The sequence below is a fragment of the Aulostomus chinensis genome, chromosome 17 (genome assembly GCF_037954235.1).
Source record: "Aulostomus chinensis isolate RoL2024-O1b breed Wild chromosome 17, RoL_Achi_v1.0, whole genome shotgun sequence".
In the NCBI taxonomy this organism is placed as follows: Eukaryota; Metazoa; Chordata; class Actinopteri; order Syngnathiformes; family Aulostomidae; genus Aulostomus; species Aulostomus chinensis.
Genome location: NC_141336.1, coordinates 16,349,283 through 16,366,786, shown reverse-complemented (window position 1 = coordinate 16,366,786; position 17,504 = coordinate 16,349,283). Strand labels below are relative to the sequence as shown.

The window sequence follows — 17,504 nt, the reverse complement described above, 5'->3', positions numbered from 1 at the left end:
TTCATGTTCAACAATACGTCATAACACATAATTAAACACAGTATATAATAGTGCAAAGGGCGGCATGGCTCAGAGGTCGAATGGCCGTCTTGCAACCGAAGGGTCACTGGTTTGATCCTCACTTCACTTTGAAGTGTCCTTGAGCAAGAAACTGAACCTCTAATTCCTCCCGATGGTCCTGTGAGGGATTGGCGATTGGCGACCTCTTGCCCAATGTCACCTGGGAGAAGCTCAACCTCCCCTCTGACCCCCACAAGGATGGATAACAGTTCAAATGAGCACATAACAGCAGATGAGTTATATGAATAATACAAGAAGGAAAACTTACCCCAATAATGGTCCTTGATACAGTTGTGTATTATTTAATGCCCACATGGCAAACGGAATAAAACTGCACTGTTCAAGACATTATGCTGGACTGAAACACAAAATTAGTTGTCATAAAGGCCTTCCAGTAGATCTTGTTTGAAATGGAATTATGACAATTCAGTTTTGAAGCATATCGTGAAAACATAAATCGTAAAAACAATAATCCGGCAATGACAGTTTTGTTCCTCAGGATGTGTTATTGTGATTCGAAATGTCAAGCCCATACTGCCAGAAATGTTCTGAAGTTGCACTCCCTGGAATGAAATGTCATCTCTTTTATATATATTTGTGTGTGTATAAATGTATACATACATATATAATGCATTATGAACTTAGATAGTTTCATCTGCATTTAAATATCTGTTGCAAAGTACAAGATGAGAACTGCAACTCGGGTTATCATTGTCAACTGGTAAACTATTTGTCTAAATAAGAAGACAGTTTGTTGAAATTCACCCTTGGATATTTTGTACTGCATGCTTAGTGAGTGTAGTATTTTTTTTGGGGGGGGGGGGGGGTGTTAACAGTCTGCAGTCAGACTGATCTTTGGACCATGACTTTGAAAGTATGAGTTTGGCTGGGAGTGATTCAGCCTAGTTGCAGACTTGCCTTAAGTGAGATGTTTGCATGACTTTTAAAGATAAAAAACTATTTATCTCCACAAAATGTGTGCTCACATTACCAAAAAAAATTCTGCACATTTTGAGAAAACTGAAAATTTTAGGTGGGGAATGCCATACTACTTAATTTTAGATATGGAGGGAAATTAGATTAGGCCTTTGAGACTCATGAGAGATCAAGTCTTACTTCCTGCCACACCTAAAACAGTAATGTAATGTTCTTTTGAAAAAGTCACATTTTGTGCTTCGGTAAAGGTAACTGTATGGAACTGGTGATTTATCAAAAAAAAAAATAGGCTACAGTGATACCGTAACGCGTTACATCTGAGAGCAGAAACAAACAACTTGAGACTTTTCCTTCAAACAACCATGACTACATTCACTTTAAACTACTGCAATTAGGTAAACGATATGCGGAACCATTGATGGAGTAGTCTTTTTTTTTTTTTTTTGTCAGGGCAGCAAACATTGTTGCACGTTGCTGAATGCCGACTCGTCCGTTCGCATGAATGGAAAGATATTAGCCGTAAAAGCCTTCACAAAGGAATGGGACCTGGATGCAAATATTTCCGAGTTCACATTTGTTGTCGGCATCTGTTAATTTGAAGCGGGAACAACTTTCCCTTCATTGAACTTTGAAGTGTTGTCTGTTTGTGTGTAGAGCGGAAGCTAAGTAAGTTAGCTGCTAGCATAAAACGACCAGTCAGGCTAGGAAGCGTTGACAGTACTGTTAGCCTGTCTAGCTAGTCAGTCCTGCTCCAACAACATAGACCAACAACATAGACCAACAACATAGCAAAACAACATAGCAAAGATGGTTGAAAGTATATTTGACCTCCCCGTGGAGAAGCAGATATTTTATGCTGTTTTGGGATTTTCGTGGACAGTGTATCTATGGGAGGCATACCTCGCTTACAGACAGGTAAGTCTTGGAAACACAAAACTTGAGATTTTTTTGGTGTGATGGACAGTCTTAATAAGTATTGAAAATCAACGTACTGCGAATATTATACATAACCAGCTTATTCAGCCAAAAAATACTTCTTGTTTCTAAGCATTGTATCAGAAAACCCCGTAAAATGGACATAGTTTGCAACTGTTTCTGATAAAGTACATAATTAATAAAAAAAAGTCACCCCTGGGGTTATTTGAAAGCCGGAACCTGAATTTGCGCGTCACCGCATAATGTTGAAATGGCTCAGTTAGAAGACAATATGAATGTCGATGCAGTCAAGAATGTGCACATATTTAAGTAAATAAATGCTGCTTGTCATTAGCTGGTTATGTTCTTGGACACTTTGCTGACATCAAAATCATTGTGGATCCAAATACTGAAATGACAGCATACAAAGGCATTTACTTAAAAACTCTAATAAAACTCTCATCTTTTTTTAAGAAATATCTAATTTAAACACATTTCCAAAGTTGATACATTGCTTTTCCAACCCCCAAGTAAAACAATTACAAGGAGGTAGCAAGGGAAATGTGATGAGAGGTCTTGCATAGGTAGTATTAAGAACGACATCTTGTTGATAATAAGCATGTATATCAAAGTTTGTAAGGATGCTGAATTTTATTTTTCAGGGTTCATGTTTGACTTAAATTCAAATATTATATGCTAATGGACTGATCTTTCTGTTCTGCAGCGGAAGATATACAGATCCACTACACATGTGCCTCAAGAGCTAGGAAAGATTATGGACTCTGAAACATTTGAGAAATCGCGTCTTTATCAGCTGGATAAAAGCAACTTCAGCTTTTGGTCTGGGCTGTACTCTGAGACTGAAGGAACGGTAAGAATCTTGACATGATTCTGTTCCCACTGTTAAAATTACCAGTCCACTCTTTCAGAATGTGTGCATGGTCTGATTACAGCTGATGGATTTATGTGAGAGATTTGTGCATGTCATGCATTAAGCTGAATTTTTTTTTTTTTTTTTTATTGTTAAGCTGATCCTACTATTGGGTGGAATCCCTTTTCTGTGGGGCGTTGCTGGTTCTGTGACAACACGCTTTGGATTTGGCCCAGAGTACGAGATCACTCAGTCCCTGGTGTTTCTGACACTAGCTACACTTTTCAGCGCCTTAACAGGACTTCCCTGGAGTTTGTACAACACGTTTGTCATCGAGGAGACGCACGGCTTCAATCAGCAGGTAATGCAGAGGCTTGAGATGAGGATGTGTAAGAGTCCGCTTTTTATCTGTTGTCCTCTTTTATATCCATGTCTGCTCTTCCTCGTAGACGTTGGGCTTCTTCCTCAAAGATGCTGTCAAGAAGTTTGCTGTGACTCAGTGTATCCTGCTGCCTGTCACCTCACTGCTCCTCTACATCATCAAGATAGGTGGAGACTACTTCTTCATCTATGCCTGGCTCTTTACCTTGGCTGTTTCTCTGGTATTACCAACATACACATATCTGTTCAATTAAACAATGTGGGAACTTCTAAATGCTTTGAACTAAGAAGCTGAGGAAATAAACTGCTTCTCTCTCTGTTCTCAGGTACTTGTTACCATCTATGCTGATTACATTGCTCCTCTGTTTGACAAGTTCACTCCTTTGCCAGAAGGAGAGCTGAAGACCGAGATAGAGGCTATGGCTAGAAGTATAAGCTTCCCCCTCACTAAGGTTTATGTGGTTGAAGGTAGAGTAACAATTCCGAGATGTGGAGGCTTCCTGTAAGTTGGTTGTTGCGTCATCACTTTCTAAAAGTTGCCAATGTTCCCAGGTTCCAAGCGTTCCTCGCACAGCAACGCGTACTTCTACGGGTTCTTCAAGAACAAGCGCATTGTGCTGTTTGACACTCTGCTGGAGGACTACTCCCCCCTCAACAAGGCGGGAGAGCCACAGCCCGAGCAGCCAGAGACCGACGACGTCCCCAGTGAACCAAAAGCTAAACCCAAGGTTATAAAGCTTGAGCTGTGTCCAGAAATATCAAATTTATAAACTGATACAACTCATGATTTCTTACTGGTCTACTGCATCCTTTGACCTCAACTCATTTTGTGTAAAATTGGCCTCTGTAATCTCATTTTTGTTTTACCCACAATCATCTTTAAATTGATCATATAATGCATTGAAAGTTTTGTTGTTGTTTTTTTTAGATGTTGAAATTCTTCACATTTAAAGTCTTAACCTGGACATGTGACTGGAATTTATCAAATTTCTAATTAAAAATATTGAACATGTAGCCTCGACCTCATAATCCAGCAGAGTTGTTTTCTGGAATACGACAGATCAAGAAGCAAGGATGCAACAACCCTGAGATCCTTGCTGTCCTGGGTCACGAGCTGGGGCACTGGAAGCTTGGTCACACCGTCAAGAACATTGTCATCAGTCAGGTAAACTCTCGTCTTAATAGATTATTCTTCTAACCACCCAGGCAATTTTTATTTTTGATACCTTCATCAAAACCCACCACCAGAAGCAAATGCATTGATTTGTTAGTAAAATCCTCTGCTCTCTGTGCAGATGAATTCCTTCCTGTGCTTCTCCCTGTTTGCTGCTCTTATTGGACGTAAGGAGTTGTTTGTAGCCTTTGGCTTCAATGACAGCCAACCTACACTAATAGGCTTGATGATTATCTTCCAGTTCATCTTTTCTCCCTACAACGAGGTGACTGACAGACTCTGTAACTATCGGATCAGTTATTTTGAACACTTCCTTTATATTCTCAGTCATGAATCCTCATTCATTTTGTCTTCGCAGCTCCTGTCCTTCTGCCTGACAGTTCTGAGTCGTAGTTTCGAGTTCCAGGCAGATGCTTTTGCGCGTGGCATGGGCAAAGCCTCAGAGCTCTACTCCGCCCTCATCAAGCTTAACAAAGACAACCTAGGCTTCCCAGTGGCTGACTGGTTGTTCTCCATGTGGCACTATTCCCACCCTCCCCTCCTGGAGCGCCTCAGAGCGCTGGGCAACGTTAAGCAGGACTGACGGGGCTGGAAGGAGGAGCGGCAAGTGCTTCCTCCTTGCAGGGGCCTCCGCAGACCTCTCCTGGCCCTGTGATGCACCCCGTGTCTTTTTCTACCCCTCACCCTGTTTTATCTTGTTTTAGTAAATATACTTTCCAGTTAGTTCCCTTTTTTTTGAAATGTTTTAAACAAAACCAAAACATATCAGCACAAGGCAGCCTGAAAAAAAAAAAATCACAAATTTTAGCTCTAAAGTCAACATATGCACTGAGAAAAACAAATTTGGGCAGCGTGTGCATTACAGAAGCTATTGTAGGAGCACAAGTCATCACATCTTGTCGACCAGCCTGAAAGTGTTTGAAATGATTTAATTTCTTTCAAATTTAATAGTGACTTGTTTTTCTACGATTCCACAAAGAAAAACCTCAATTTAGATAAGACATCCACGCAAATGTGTTCTAAATAAAACCCTGCAAGCTGGTTAATCCCAGAGTACTGTATTTTCAAATAGTTGTACGTTAAGGAAAGAAGGAAGAAGAGATGGCAGATGACTCATGACTGTGTTGACAGATACACAGGCCAGGATACTGTATTTCCCTCAAGTGCACCTGAGGCTACTTTAGCAATATTTCCAGACCAGCTGAAGAGAACAGACATAAATCAGTGTTATTTCCCTGATAAAACATGTAGATGCTTGACATGACAAAATGTGCCTCTATTATCTTTGTTCTGATTATTTACATTGTTATAACCAGAGCAGTGCAGATATTTTGATTTGATGTCAGGTTTGATTTTCTTTCTTTCTTTGATTTTTTTTTTTTTCATGCATTGGAGGGAAGGGTCTTGTTTTACTTCTGCTGCACTTGCTTGCCGACCAGGGTCCAACCACACCTGTACATATGTAATTTTGATGAGTAGAGTAATGGTAGGAAGTGAATTGTGGAAAATATTGAATGTGGTTTGAAATTTTTAAGTTGATAAGTGTTTGTTTGTTTGTTTGTTTGTTTGTTTCTTCTCTTGAATTTAGGATAAAGTGAGCCTGGAGTTGCCTGGCAAGCAAAGTATTTATAGGGGACTTGGTGGGTGGGGGTCTGTGAGGTTCCTTTCCCCACAGAAGCCAGTGTTTGGATTTTTTTTCAAAGAGGGGAGCATATACTTTCTTTGCTGCATTGAATAAAACCTTTCAAAGCATTGCTTATGTGTTTCAATGTTTTATTTGAATAATTTTAACAGATTGTTTTTTTCTATGCACGATGGCCTGGTTATCTTTTTAAGTTAAGTTCTTGGCTCATTATGGTTTATAATTCATGGAATTACATTTTTTATAAAGGGGAAAAATTACATTAATCACCAAACAAAAATGTTCCTGCTTTAGCCCAAAAACATTTCAATCTGCATTTTAAACGTAATAAATATGTTTGCATCAGTTATTCAGTGTTTTTGTAACAGCCAAAGGAAAGGTAAATGTTTCGAAAGTAAAATCTCGGAAGGAATGCCATAATTAAAATAAATAGTCCATGAAAGTTGAATAGATATTCAAATCCCTGCACAATGAATTTTTTAAAAGAAATGTATAATATTTACCACATGCAAACAGTATAATTAAAATAAAGTGAGGCGCTTACAAACATGCAGAATACACATTGATGGAGGAAAAAGAAATTACAAATTAGGGAATTAAAATTTATTCGTCACATCTCCCTTTAACAACATTTTAACATTGAATTCTCATGTTCGCATGAATTTGATTTTTAACTTTTAATTTTTTAATACTTTTAATCATAGAATTAAAAATGCTTATGTACTAGACACTGTCTTTTCTTGTTTTTTTTTGTACCTGACTCTACCTTTTCTTGTATTTAGAATTTATATTATTTTTTAAAATTAATTAGATCACAAAAATGTCTGGAACTTTCATCACGCTGTTTATGTTTGAGACCAAACCATTACGGAAAAGGGGCATTTTAAAAAAAAAAAATCTTCACAGCCGTAATATTTCTAAATAGTTTATACTTAGTTAAAAAGTCAAACATAGACACCTCATGAATTAATTCTTAAGTATTTATTGTACTAAACGTTTTTTTTTTTCAGACCAACGTGATGCTGGTGTGGCCACCCCTGTCAGACTAAAATGGCGCCGTCCTGTGGCGTATTTTCGTGGACAAGGACAAGTGCTGTTGCTATCAGGTGCTGTTTGCCACTGAAGCTGGTAGCAACATGGCTAGGTTTCTAAGGCCTAATATCAGGAGTTTTGTCACCTCGCAGCTGAGAATGTCAACAGATCAGGTAAAGTACATAATTAGCACCATACCCTGATCGTTAATCTTACAATTGTATTGTTTTGTGGGAATTATTTCAAAGGAATTCGCGTTCAACGTTGTGTCAAACCCTACAGGACACAAATAAACAACTGTTGATGTCATGTTTGTAGGGCCAAAGAAAATGTACAAAATGTAACCCAAACTCTGTATGTATACTTGAAAGTTTGCCTACTGGCACGACTTTACCATAAAGCCCATGATAAACAGCAGAGCCTAATTTGGTTCATGAAAACTTTCTCTCAATAATCAACCTCTGAACCACAATATTCGGTAAATAATTCAGCTGGAACAATTGCTTTGTCCTTTCAGACTTTGTATTGTTGTTAAATAGTTTCTGGTCAATTTCCTTGTGTTTATTATCACCAAGCGAACAAAGAGAGACCTTTCCTCTCTGTTGTGCAATGCTGACCTTCAGGACAGATTTTCTCTGGATTCACTGGCAGCATAATGTGTGTAACTTTGCCAAATCTTAATAACAGAGTGAAATTGATGATGAATTCATAACAAATGTCTGGAAACAAAAAATGGTAAGTTCACACAACTTGCACAACTCTTATTTGATGCTATATACTTAACATTTGGACTTCTCCCCGGCTCATTTTCAGTTGGGTGAGCTGGGGAAAGGTGCAGGAAAAGGTGGCGGAGGTGGAGGTTCCATCCGAGAGGCAGGTGGCTCAATGGGGAAGAAGCAGGCTGCTGAGGAGGAGATGTACTTCAAGTATGTATTTCTTCACATACTTTTACGGTTGATGCAAAGAAATAGTTCTCTAATTCAGTTGTTTTATTCCACGAAAAAGGCGTAAGGAGCAGGAGCAGCTGGCTGCGTTGAAGCAACACCACCAGGAGGAAATTGAACACCATAAAAAGGAGATTGAACGTATGCAGCGGGAGATTGACCGTCACAAGGGCAAGATCAGACAGTTGAAGCATGATGACTGAGTTAAATATTCTCCTAAAATAACTGCAGTTCTCTCACTGTTCCAGCCAAATACTGTACCTTTTGATTGCTGCATGCACCTAGCCAGTCATGAATGTGTGGTTGATTGTCCTGTTAATGCTTGAAACTCATTAAAAAATACAAAAAATAGAGTTGTCTTGGCATGCTGTGACATTCATTGTAAATAGATTTTCAGCTTGCAAAACTCTTCATAACATTATTGCTTCACAAGTCAATACTTCATTGTGTGATGTATAAATAAATGTGTAATGTAAATAGCAGCAGTAACTCAATTTGTGGTTTTTGGAGAGAAAATTGATAATTGTTAAGTCATTTATTGTGGAAAATCCCTGAGTCCTGTTTTATTTATTTTTTCCCAGTATTATGGGTGGATGATGGTCATATATTCTACAACATAAAAACATCACCTTGTGCACTGGGAACAATGGATTAAAACAAAGAGAACATTAGGATATGTCCTTTTGTATTGTTCAATACTTCAAGAATTCAGCACCTAGTTCTCATGCACTCTTGTGAGTTTAGCACATTTTATCTTACTTCTAATTACTGATTTTATGACATTTCGATTTCAGTAATCTTTTTAGCGATAATGTGTAGGTGAGATATTCATTGGGGGAGACGCTAAGTCACATGTCGTGATTGGATGGCATCCTTGCCCATCCTAGCTGTCCAGATGAAATCTGAGTGACAGGATGACAGACTGGGATGGACTGTAAATGCAATCTGTGTGCTAAGAGCTGAGTCTGAGGTATGGTCTGGGGTCTGCAATGAAAGTCTCGGGTGACAGTCAAAATGCCAGATTTAGACAACATTCACGATGCTGAATAGATTCAAAATTGGATGGCATCTTCTTTTTCTTTTTTTTTACTGAGCTTGTGTCATTAAAACTTGATATAATTTTTTTGTTAAAAAAAGGGTGACAGACATGATTCCCCACACATCAGAAGCTATGTAAAACTGAATTAAAGCATACACCTACCAGGATGATTTTATTGTAATAATACATATCTATGCAGTTCAGTTATTGTCATGATACAGTTTACAATTCATGGTATTTAATTTATTTTTATAAAAAGGACAGTAAGAATTACCCATATTAATCAAAAGGATCCATTTAATCAGGTGCATACCATATATGAAGTCATATTATAAAGGTACTTGATAAGTAGAACTGAAATTATTTTCAGATGTTAGGTGCTTGACTTTTTGCCTTTAGGATTTCAGTCAAATTAATGCGAACCACTCAGGAAATTAAAATATTTCAAAACTGGTGGAAAACCTCCAGCAATATGCAACAGCTTATGACAATCAGATAAATAAAAACTCACTGCAAATGTATATTAAAAAATACCTACACGCATCTGTATAATGATTTAATCAAGGTGGGAAAAAAAACCCTAAAAGCCTGCAGTATAACTGTCACGAAAGTGTATGAAAAGTCTTGACAGTGAAGTTACTTCGGCCACGGGCGGCGGTGGGAGATTTGATCAGCGTTTCATTTTCAACGAGAAAGAAGCTTGGATGTCGTCATTTCCGCCTGCCCCTGCCATTTACCACGAGCAACCCCGTTCCTCTTTCTTTTCGCGAACCATGGCGGACCGGTTCAATAAGGTGGGAAGCCCAGAGATACAATTACTCGCATTTTTTGCGGTTTTAATGAAAGTATTATCAGCTTATTTCCTTTTTTATTTGTGTTTTTGCTGTAGAAATACACTGGGTAGTTTTTGTTTAACTCGGCGATGTATAAAGCCTGCTTTTACCGCAGGTTTGATCCGGCTAGCGCTCGCCGAGAGAACATGCCTTCATCATGGCAGCTTCCATACGAAGCTACCGCCGTCAGCTAGCGACCTAGCTACAGTTATTCGTTTCCTAGTCATTGTATATTTTAATTCACTAACACATCCACCTTAGGCGATTGAGTATGTATATTTGTGAGCTTAACCGTACACGTTGTGGAATTGCAGCAGCTGAGTTTAAGACGCAATTATCGGTAAAGTGTCAGCATGACGTCCCACGCTGGCCAACGTTACCACTCGTCACATTGCTACCCCGTGTCAGTAAGCGATTCTTAAAAGAATTATATTTCAAGTAATGTTAATTTAATTTATTGAGTAGTTTAGGAACTCCTTGGCCTCCATGAAGACGGTAAATATGGCTGCAATATTTCTCGTTTATAAGAAGATTCAGTCTATCTGCGTCTACAATTGTCGTTGGTATGGCCCATTTGAAACTGATATTTTGACATTTATTTTGAATGTGTCATCTCATTCTGCAGGTTCTGCTCCTGGATGGCAGGGGTCATCTTCTTGGCCGGCTGGCTGCCATTGTGGCTAAACAGGTTTTGCTGGGTATGTAAAATCTGAGACTATGTATGTGATGTATGTCCAGTATTTCTATAACACTAGTATGGGCAGTACAGGTATTATGAAGCTGCTACATCACTTCTGTCAATGATGATTGATTTTGTCTTGCTTGAGTTTAACGACCATGAGAAAACTCACATGCACTACCATCTGAGACCTTGCCAACTTGTTATAAAGTTGGATCTTGAGTTTTTTCTATCTTAATTCCCTTTTTTCCCCGTTTTAGGACACAAAGTGGTAGTGGTGAGATGTGAAGGCATCAACATCTCCGGCAACTTCTACCGAAATAAATGTGAGTAGTGTCTGCTAACAGAAGACCCTGCAGACCTGATCCACACAGGTGTTTGACTCATCTTGTCTGATAAGACCACAATCTCTGTTTTTGTACCTTTTTTGGAGTTAGAAATGTGTATTGAAAATTGTTGCTACATTTAAATGGAATTGATGCTGTAATCTGTGATTTTATGTCCAGAAGTCATGAATTTCACAAGACGGTGGTGCTAAATTGTACTGTTCTTGTCAGCCCAGTTTGAGTACTACATTGTTTTTTTTAATTTGTGAAATTTGGTTACCTTTCTTAACTCCAGTATTGCACTTGACAGTGTTTTTCTTACCAAGCCAATCAATCAGTGATCAAAATCCTAATGTATTTAGATTATGTAGTTTTAACTCACTCAATTAATTCTAATCATACTGTCTTGTTGCCTGCATGCTCAACCTGTATATATGAGCCTTCTATACCAGGAAAGGTCTAATCAGTCACTATGATTGAAACATCTGTGAGTGTTAGGTGTCTGTTTGTCATTGTGCTTGTCAGTGATGTTACTGAATAAGTGTTTGAGTTTCATTGACCATGAGAATACCTTACATGCACTACCATCTGAGACATCAACATTATGTACTGAATTGCTCTCGTCAATTCCCGTGTAAGTTCTTGAAAGTAGATTGAGATTTGTATACGATGGGTCTCCATGCAGTGAAGTACCTGGCTTTCCTACGCAAGAGGATGAACACCAATCCCTCCCGTGGACCTTACCACTTCAGAGCTCCTAGCAGGATCTTCTGGAGGACTGTCAGAGGTGAGAAGAGGTCAAAATTGTATGCCTTGAAATTGTGTTTAAGAGGGTTCTGTAAGATTATTCCATAGACTGCTGTACCGTTAATAAATTCCCTTCTCCACTGGATGCTAGGGCATACTTTGCTAAGCTCACCTCAGGTCATCAATTGCGTAGCCACTAATAATAGAAGTAGCTTTTGCTGTAAGAAGAGTTCAATGTGTACACTTTTTTTGGATGCATCCAAATTTTCAAAGTTGGGATGAGGTTAGTTGATGGTTAAGTGGAAATTTTGCGTTTTCTACTAACACTTCCCACTTACCCACTTCAGACTGGCTAACGTTGCTACAAGACACATGCGTTGGAGGATGGTGCAATAATCTGCAATACAAATGGGGAGCGAGCACTGTGCTGCAGACCCCAGCTGCAAAGCTTCGTTGACTGCATTTTCCCATAATTTTACTTTCCTGCACTAAGAACTGATGCGCAAAACACTGAGTATAAATGACTCCCGTTTCCAGCTGTAGTGAGGTAGAACCTGCATGTTTTCATCAAAATGAGTCGTGACTACAGGAGATCTGTTGTCTCACTATGTGGGACAAGCCCGCATGGACTGTCCACAAATGCAAAGTACAGCATCCAAAGTAACCAATCACTTTTCACTGCCTCAAACCAAAGTTTGGATGTTTCAGTCAAACTAAGGTTTTTTTTTTTACTTCTAGATTTGACTAGCATAAATTATTTTTGCTAACACAAGGGATTCCCTTTGCTCAACTGTGATGAGACCTTTATCCCGAAGCTGATCATCCATTGATGAGAACAACTTTACGGATCTGACTACTGAGTTGAGAAGGGGTTCAAATTTGTGTTTGGACAAATGAGTATTTCCTACAGCTGCAGTGGAATCTCAAACTCTATGGAGCTTAAACAACAACTGTTTTTGACCAGGCATGCTTCCTCACAAAACCAAGAGGGGTCAGGCTGCCCTGGAGAGGCTGAAGGTGTTTGATGGTATCCCACCACCCTATGACAAGGTGAGCTCCGTGAACATCCAGGAGGGGCTTATAGCATGAAATGTCCCACATGTGGAAATTAGCCTGCTGTCAATGATGCTCATATTAACTTACTTACCTTGCTTGAATCACTCTGAAATGAAACTATATCTGAGACAAGCTGTCCTGCTTGCATTTGCATCGACTGCTTTCCTCGTGGATCTGACGTTGATTTCTCTCCACAGAGGAAGCGCATGGTTGTCCCAGCTGCTCTTAAGATAGTGCGTCTGAAGCCCACCCGCAAGGTAAGCCTCAAACTTGGTAATAAGACAGGCTGGAGGAGGCTGTGACCCTGAATGGAATGGTCATACAGTGATAATGTTGGCCAACAGAGGAACACAATTTTTTCAGCCACTCAACTGTGATGAGCCCTTTATCCCGAAGCTGATCATCTTTTGATGAGACAAACTTTACGGATCTGACTACTGAGTTGAGTCGGGGACATGACCTGCCTCTAGAAGTTGAAGCTATATCTAAACTTCTTTCATTATCAAACAATTGTCCTTTTTCAAAGAGAAATTTCTGACTGAGTTTCCCTTTCTCCTCAGTTTGCTCTTCTTGGGCGTCTGGCACACGAGGTCGGCTGGAAGTACCAGGCTATCACAGCCACCCTGGAGGAGAAGAGAAAAGAGAAGGCCAAGCTCCGCTACTCCAAGAAAAAGACACAGATCAAGCTGACCAAGCTGGCGGAAAAGAACGTCGAGAGCAAGATCGCAAAATACACAGATGTCCTAAAACAATATGGAGTTCTTGTCTGAGCAAATTCCCTCTGGCCAATAAAGATGAATAAATGTTTATAGAAAGTGTATTGACTTTTTCAACGTTCTTTACAGGGAAATTACACCTCGTTAAGTCTTGTGCCTCTGTGCTGTAAGGTGGGTTGGAAACACGAGACACCGACAAGTTCTGTTGCGATATCAACAAGTTCATGTAGTTCTGAATTTGAGCTTTAACTGTAAAAAGCACTTAAGTCACTTCCTTCATCTGATTTCGTTGGATTGGGAAACTTGATTTACAGAAGAAAAAAGCTTGAGCCAGATTCCTAAAAGGTCCTTCCACCCAAGCCGTTTGTTCGAAGCTGGAATATGAATGCAGTTGGAAGCCTGAAGGAATTTTTATATTTAACTGTCGTGACTGGAGGTCTTCTAGATCATAATTTGTTTGCTGTAGTTTGAGATGTCTGACTCATGAAAAGATGGCTCAGTCATAAATACTTAACAGGCAGAATAAGGAGAGAGATTTGGGTCAAAGAACAGCAAAAACCATGATACAGGGCTTTGTTTGATATTTCCATTTCAACTTCAAGAGTCGTACCTACAGAGTACAGAGGTTAATTTGTTTTAATTATTCAAACAAAACCAAGCCACAACCAAAATATGGATGTGAGAGCAAAGATTAATAGCAAGTTTTATTCTCAATTGATGTCCAATCTAAGTGGCTGAGGTTTTTATGAAAAGATGACAATGGCCTGTGTTGGAATGGTACTTCCCTTGATTCACAGATGTCACTCATTTCTTAAACTGGATGAAAAATGACTAAAAGGTTGTACATCTCTACTACTGCAGTTCATCCGTCAGACCGGCAGAGGGCAGTGTTGGACTGAAAGTTGGATTTACGGAAGCTTAGGTAATTTAGAAAAATATCCTAATGACGTCTGTATCATGTGATCTGTTTAGAGACCGCATCTCTTCCTTTGCTTCCCTTGCCAGAAAATGCATTCTCACACTGGAACATGATGTAATCTTTCTTCATGATAGAAACATTGTGAGGAAAGATGAATAGCAATTTTATCTGTTGTTATTTGTGTGAACAGATTGACAATCTGTTAATGTGTCATCTGTATACATATGAAACACCTTCCACCCATACAAAACTCCCTGAAACTTATAAATATTGAACAAATCAGCAAGTACATGGACACTGTCCAACGAAAGCTGACAACCTGTCAGTACATTCAATTTCATCAAAAACAAAATATTGATATCCCAACACGCTGAAACCGGCATTCCAGTTTTTATTTGTGACTTTGAATGGCATTTATGGATCTGCAGTTCACACACATAGTTGCAAAACTTTGTGAAGAAGATATTCCTAATCCCATGAGTGTTTTTGCGCGACGCTTGGCACAGAACCTTGAATTAACTCTACTGAGAATTAAGCAGTCTGGTAGGATAATGGCCCCGTTGAATTTTCACGCTCATTTCATTTTTAAGGTTTTTCAAAAAACCCGAGGAGGCAGCATAATCCACGAGAGAAGCCACAAGCCAGAAAATTGATGGGAAAACAGAAAATACACACAAAAAATGGATGTTTTAATCATCTTGAGACTGATCCTCTTGAATCGGTATTTTCCCGCCTTCTGTGCTTCCACGGTGTTTGTGAACATGCACATCACCCAACTTAAAGTTTTGCTTTTTCTTACTGCGTCGATGCTTGTTTTGATCAGTTTATCTGCTGAGTCTAATTAACACTTCCCACAGAGAGTTATACTGATTAGCTTTGACTTTTAAGTTGACGATCATTCTGTTTCCTCTCTTTTGAAACCACGAGTGACGGAAGAAAACATAAAAAAACGTACATGTATGGTAGTGGGTGACGGTTTCAGACCCGACAGGTAGCCGGTGTATGTCAGAATAACAAAACCAGAAGATGCTCTTCAATAAAAACCTCTTCCATGCTTTAACACCTCCTCCAAACATCCGTCTGATTAGATGCACCTGTCCTCCTTATAAAAGTATGAACTTATCTTGTATTATCAAAGGCTACTAAATTACTTTATCTCATGTATATATATATATATATATATATATATATATATATACTGCACATACTATCACCTCACTACCAGCAGGCTCACCGAGGATGAGTCAGGAGGCCACCTGTCGACCTGCATTAAGAAGAGACGTCATTTCTCCAGCAAACAGATGGAGAAATCTCTGTGACAGAGCCAAAACATTGATTTTAGGAAGATACCGCCTGCAGTAGATTGCTGTAATCACACCATCTGAGAGAGATTGAGAAGACCCCGATCGTCAGAAGCCGCCCCCCACCTCCTCATCTTGCTGCCTGGGGTGTTTGCGTTGGTGTGCTGGGAGTGCTTGAGGGCATAACATTGTCTGTTGTAAATGGATGAGCTTTAAAGCGAAATTGTTTTTTGACATATTGCTCGAAACAGCGCCTGGGTTTGAAGCCTTTCTGATGGCAGGAGGTGAATATCCCTGAAAGCCACGGTCAGTATTGACCTGAGCCCCTCATCATCAACATCGTCATCATCATCATCATCATCATCATCATCATCATCATCATCATCATCACACCAGCCCTGTAACTTACCCCCCCCCCATATTGCCCACATATTGTAGGTTATGTAACATTGTCGACACACCACACTGTCTTTTGATTCCTTTTTGTTCAGCGCCTTGGTGAAATTGGTCACTTATTCAGCAATACATGCCCTCTCTCCCCCAACAAAAATCTAGTTTTCTTCACGTAACATGCTTACATCAGCATGGAACGACCAATTTCAACCGATTCTATCGTGACAAGCTTTCAGCAAAGTGGACCTAATAGGGTCTCACGGATTACTGCACAAAAACACAGTTACCATAGAGCCCCGCGGTGACGACGTGTTTTTGCTGGCCAACCTGGAAGTCAGCATTGCCACTGGTTCCCTCGACTTAAAGCTAATATGATGTCTACGTTTGATTACCGCCCAAACGTTCACATTTTGCTCAGCAAGATAATCTCAACAAATGAACACCACTTCGAGGATTTTCACGCGGAAATGCAGTCGTTAGAAGCACAAAGCTAGCGACATGCTACTATTTAGATGTCAGAACTAACTTCACTTTGTTAACTTTGCTGTCTTGTTTAGCCACTTGTTAGCGACCATTAAGCCTACTGACGTTATCTATACCACAAGATAAATTGTTGAAATGCCAAATTAACCATTGGGCTTATTTTAGGCTTTCACCCCACTGACATTGAGGCATTTAAGGCCTGTTCCTACACCACGTTATTACAATGTTATAAAAATACTATAAACAGTAATATTTGGGGTATTTGGATGGGTTTTTTTTTTTTTTTTTTTTTTACCCATTTATCAATGTTAGAGCCTTATTTCTATCCAACTAAACTCTATTTGACTGGTTTCATTAGCTGACGCACCTGAAGATTATGTTGCCGTCAACTGATGCGGCTCATGTTTCACCACGGTCTCTGTTTGGGAAGCACAGTGTGTGAGAAGCCAGTAGAACAGCTTTTCCTACATGCCAGAATGAGCTGATTAGTTTTCTTTTCAGCCTTATTTGATGCTTCATTAATGTCTCATTTCTACCGAGTCTGTCCCAAGCTTCTGCTGCTGAGTCATTATTAAACCAAAAATAGCTTTAAAATCTGATTAGCAAAGGGGCGCATCAGGGTGCACAGTTTGAATAACATTTCTAATTTATTCCTGATGAACACTTGCTATGTTTTGGTACATTGGTCTATATGGAGGAGCTGCAGGCAAGCTCTTCGAAAAGTTTTTGGAAGTTTTCCAGGCGCTGCCCATGTCACCTTTGAATGGGAACACATTTATTCTGAATCTTAAAAGCTGGCTTTGAGGAAGTTAGAAAATGATTAAGAGGAAGAGATGGAGAAGACAGAAAACCTTGGAGCAAACGAAAAAGAAAAAAGCACCTGACTGAGGAAAAATGGGCTGACATCCATAAATCAAGAGCTGTTACATAACAAGAATGTCAGCCCCTATAATAGGCTATAATTAATAGTTTTCACTACTCTCCTTAAGGCTGCGTTACAGTGATCCATATAACTTAGCCTCGCTATTGAAGTACGGTAAATGCTCTGCTTGGCTTT

General features: G+C 39.4%; 3 protein-coding genes and 4 non-coding genes across 7 annotated transcripts; all 7 read left to right on the top strand.

Moving 5' to 3' along the window:
• Positions 1 to 1,427: 1,427 nt before the first annotated feature.
• Positions 1,428 to 5,718, top strand: zmpste24 (zinc metallopeptidase, STE24 homolog). Its single transcript, XM_086182342.1, has 9 exons — positions 1,428 to 1,911; positions 2,636 to 2,782; positions 2,940 to 3,143; positions 3,232 to 3,384; positions 3,490 to 3,631; positions 3,716 to 3,891; positions 4,224 to 4,328; positions 4,459 to 4,602; positions 4,696 to 5,718. Exons 1-9 carry the CDS (start codon positions 1,804 to 1,806, stop codon positions 4,918 to 4,920), a joined length of 1,404 nt encoding a protein of 467 aa, XP_086038468.1. The 5' UTR covers positions 1,428 to 1,803; the 3' UTR covers positions 4,921 to 5,718.
• A 1,303-nt stretch (positions 5,719 to 7,021) lies between these two features.
• Positions 7,022 to 8,511, top strand: atp5if1b (ATP synthase inhibitory factor subunit 1b). The gene is made up of 3 exons (XM_086182363.1): positions 7,022 to 7,184; positions 7,825 to 7,937; positions 8,017 to 8,511. Exons 1-3 carry the CDS (start codon positions 7,116 to 7,118, stop codon positions 8,156 to 8,158), a joined length of 324 nt encoding a protein of 107 aa, XP_086038489.1. The 5' UTR covers positions 7,022 to 7,115; the 3' UTR covers positions 8,159 to 8,511.
• A 1,194-nt stretch (positions 8,512 to 9,705) lies between these two features.
• On the top strand, positions 9,706 to 13,450 carry rpl13a (ribosomal protein L13a). The gene is made up of 7 exons (XM_086181876.1): positions 9,706 to 9,788; positions 10,453 to 10,525; positions 10,767 to 10,832; positions 11,518 to 11,619; positions 12,544 to 12,629; positions 12,833 to 12,892; positions 13,196 to 13,450. The coding sequence occupies exons 1-7, from the start codon at positions 9,768 to 9,770 to the stop codon at positions 13,403 to 13,405; spliced, it is 618 nt and encodes a 205-aa protein (XP_086038002.1). The 5' UTR covers positions 9,706 to 9,767; the 3' UTR covers positions 13,406 to 13,450.
• LOC147246501 (small nucleolar RNA Z195/SNORD33/SNORD32 family) lies at positions 10,621 to 10,700 on the top strand. Its single transcript, XR_015109925.1, has one exon. It is a non-coding gene; the product is annotated as a small nucleolar RNA Z195/SNORD33/SNORD32 family (small nucleolar RNA).
• LOC147246500 (small nucleolar RNA Z195/SNORD33/SNORD32 family) lies at positions 11,350 to 11,430 on the top strand. Its single transcript, XR_015109929.1, has one exon. It is a non-coding gene; the product is annotated as a small nucleolar RNA Z195/SNORD33/SNORD32 family (small nucleolar RNA).
• LOC147246499 (small nucleolar RNA SNORD50) lies at positions 12,367 to 12,442 on the top strand. Its single transcript, XR_015109927.1, has one exon. It is a non-coding gene; the product is annotated as a small nucleolar RNA SNORD50 (small nucleolar RNA).
• On the top strand, positions 13,004 to 13,079 carry LOC147246498 (small nucleolar RNA SNORD50). The gene has a single exon (XR_015109926.1). It is a non-coding gene; the product is annotated as a small nucleolar RNA SNORD50 (small nucleolar RNA).
• Positions 13,451 to 17,504: the final 4,054 nt, after the last annotated feature.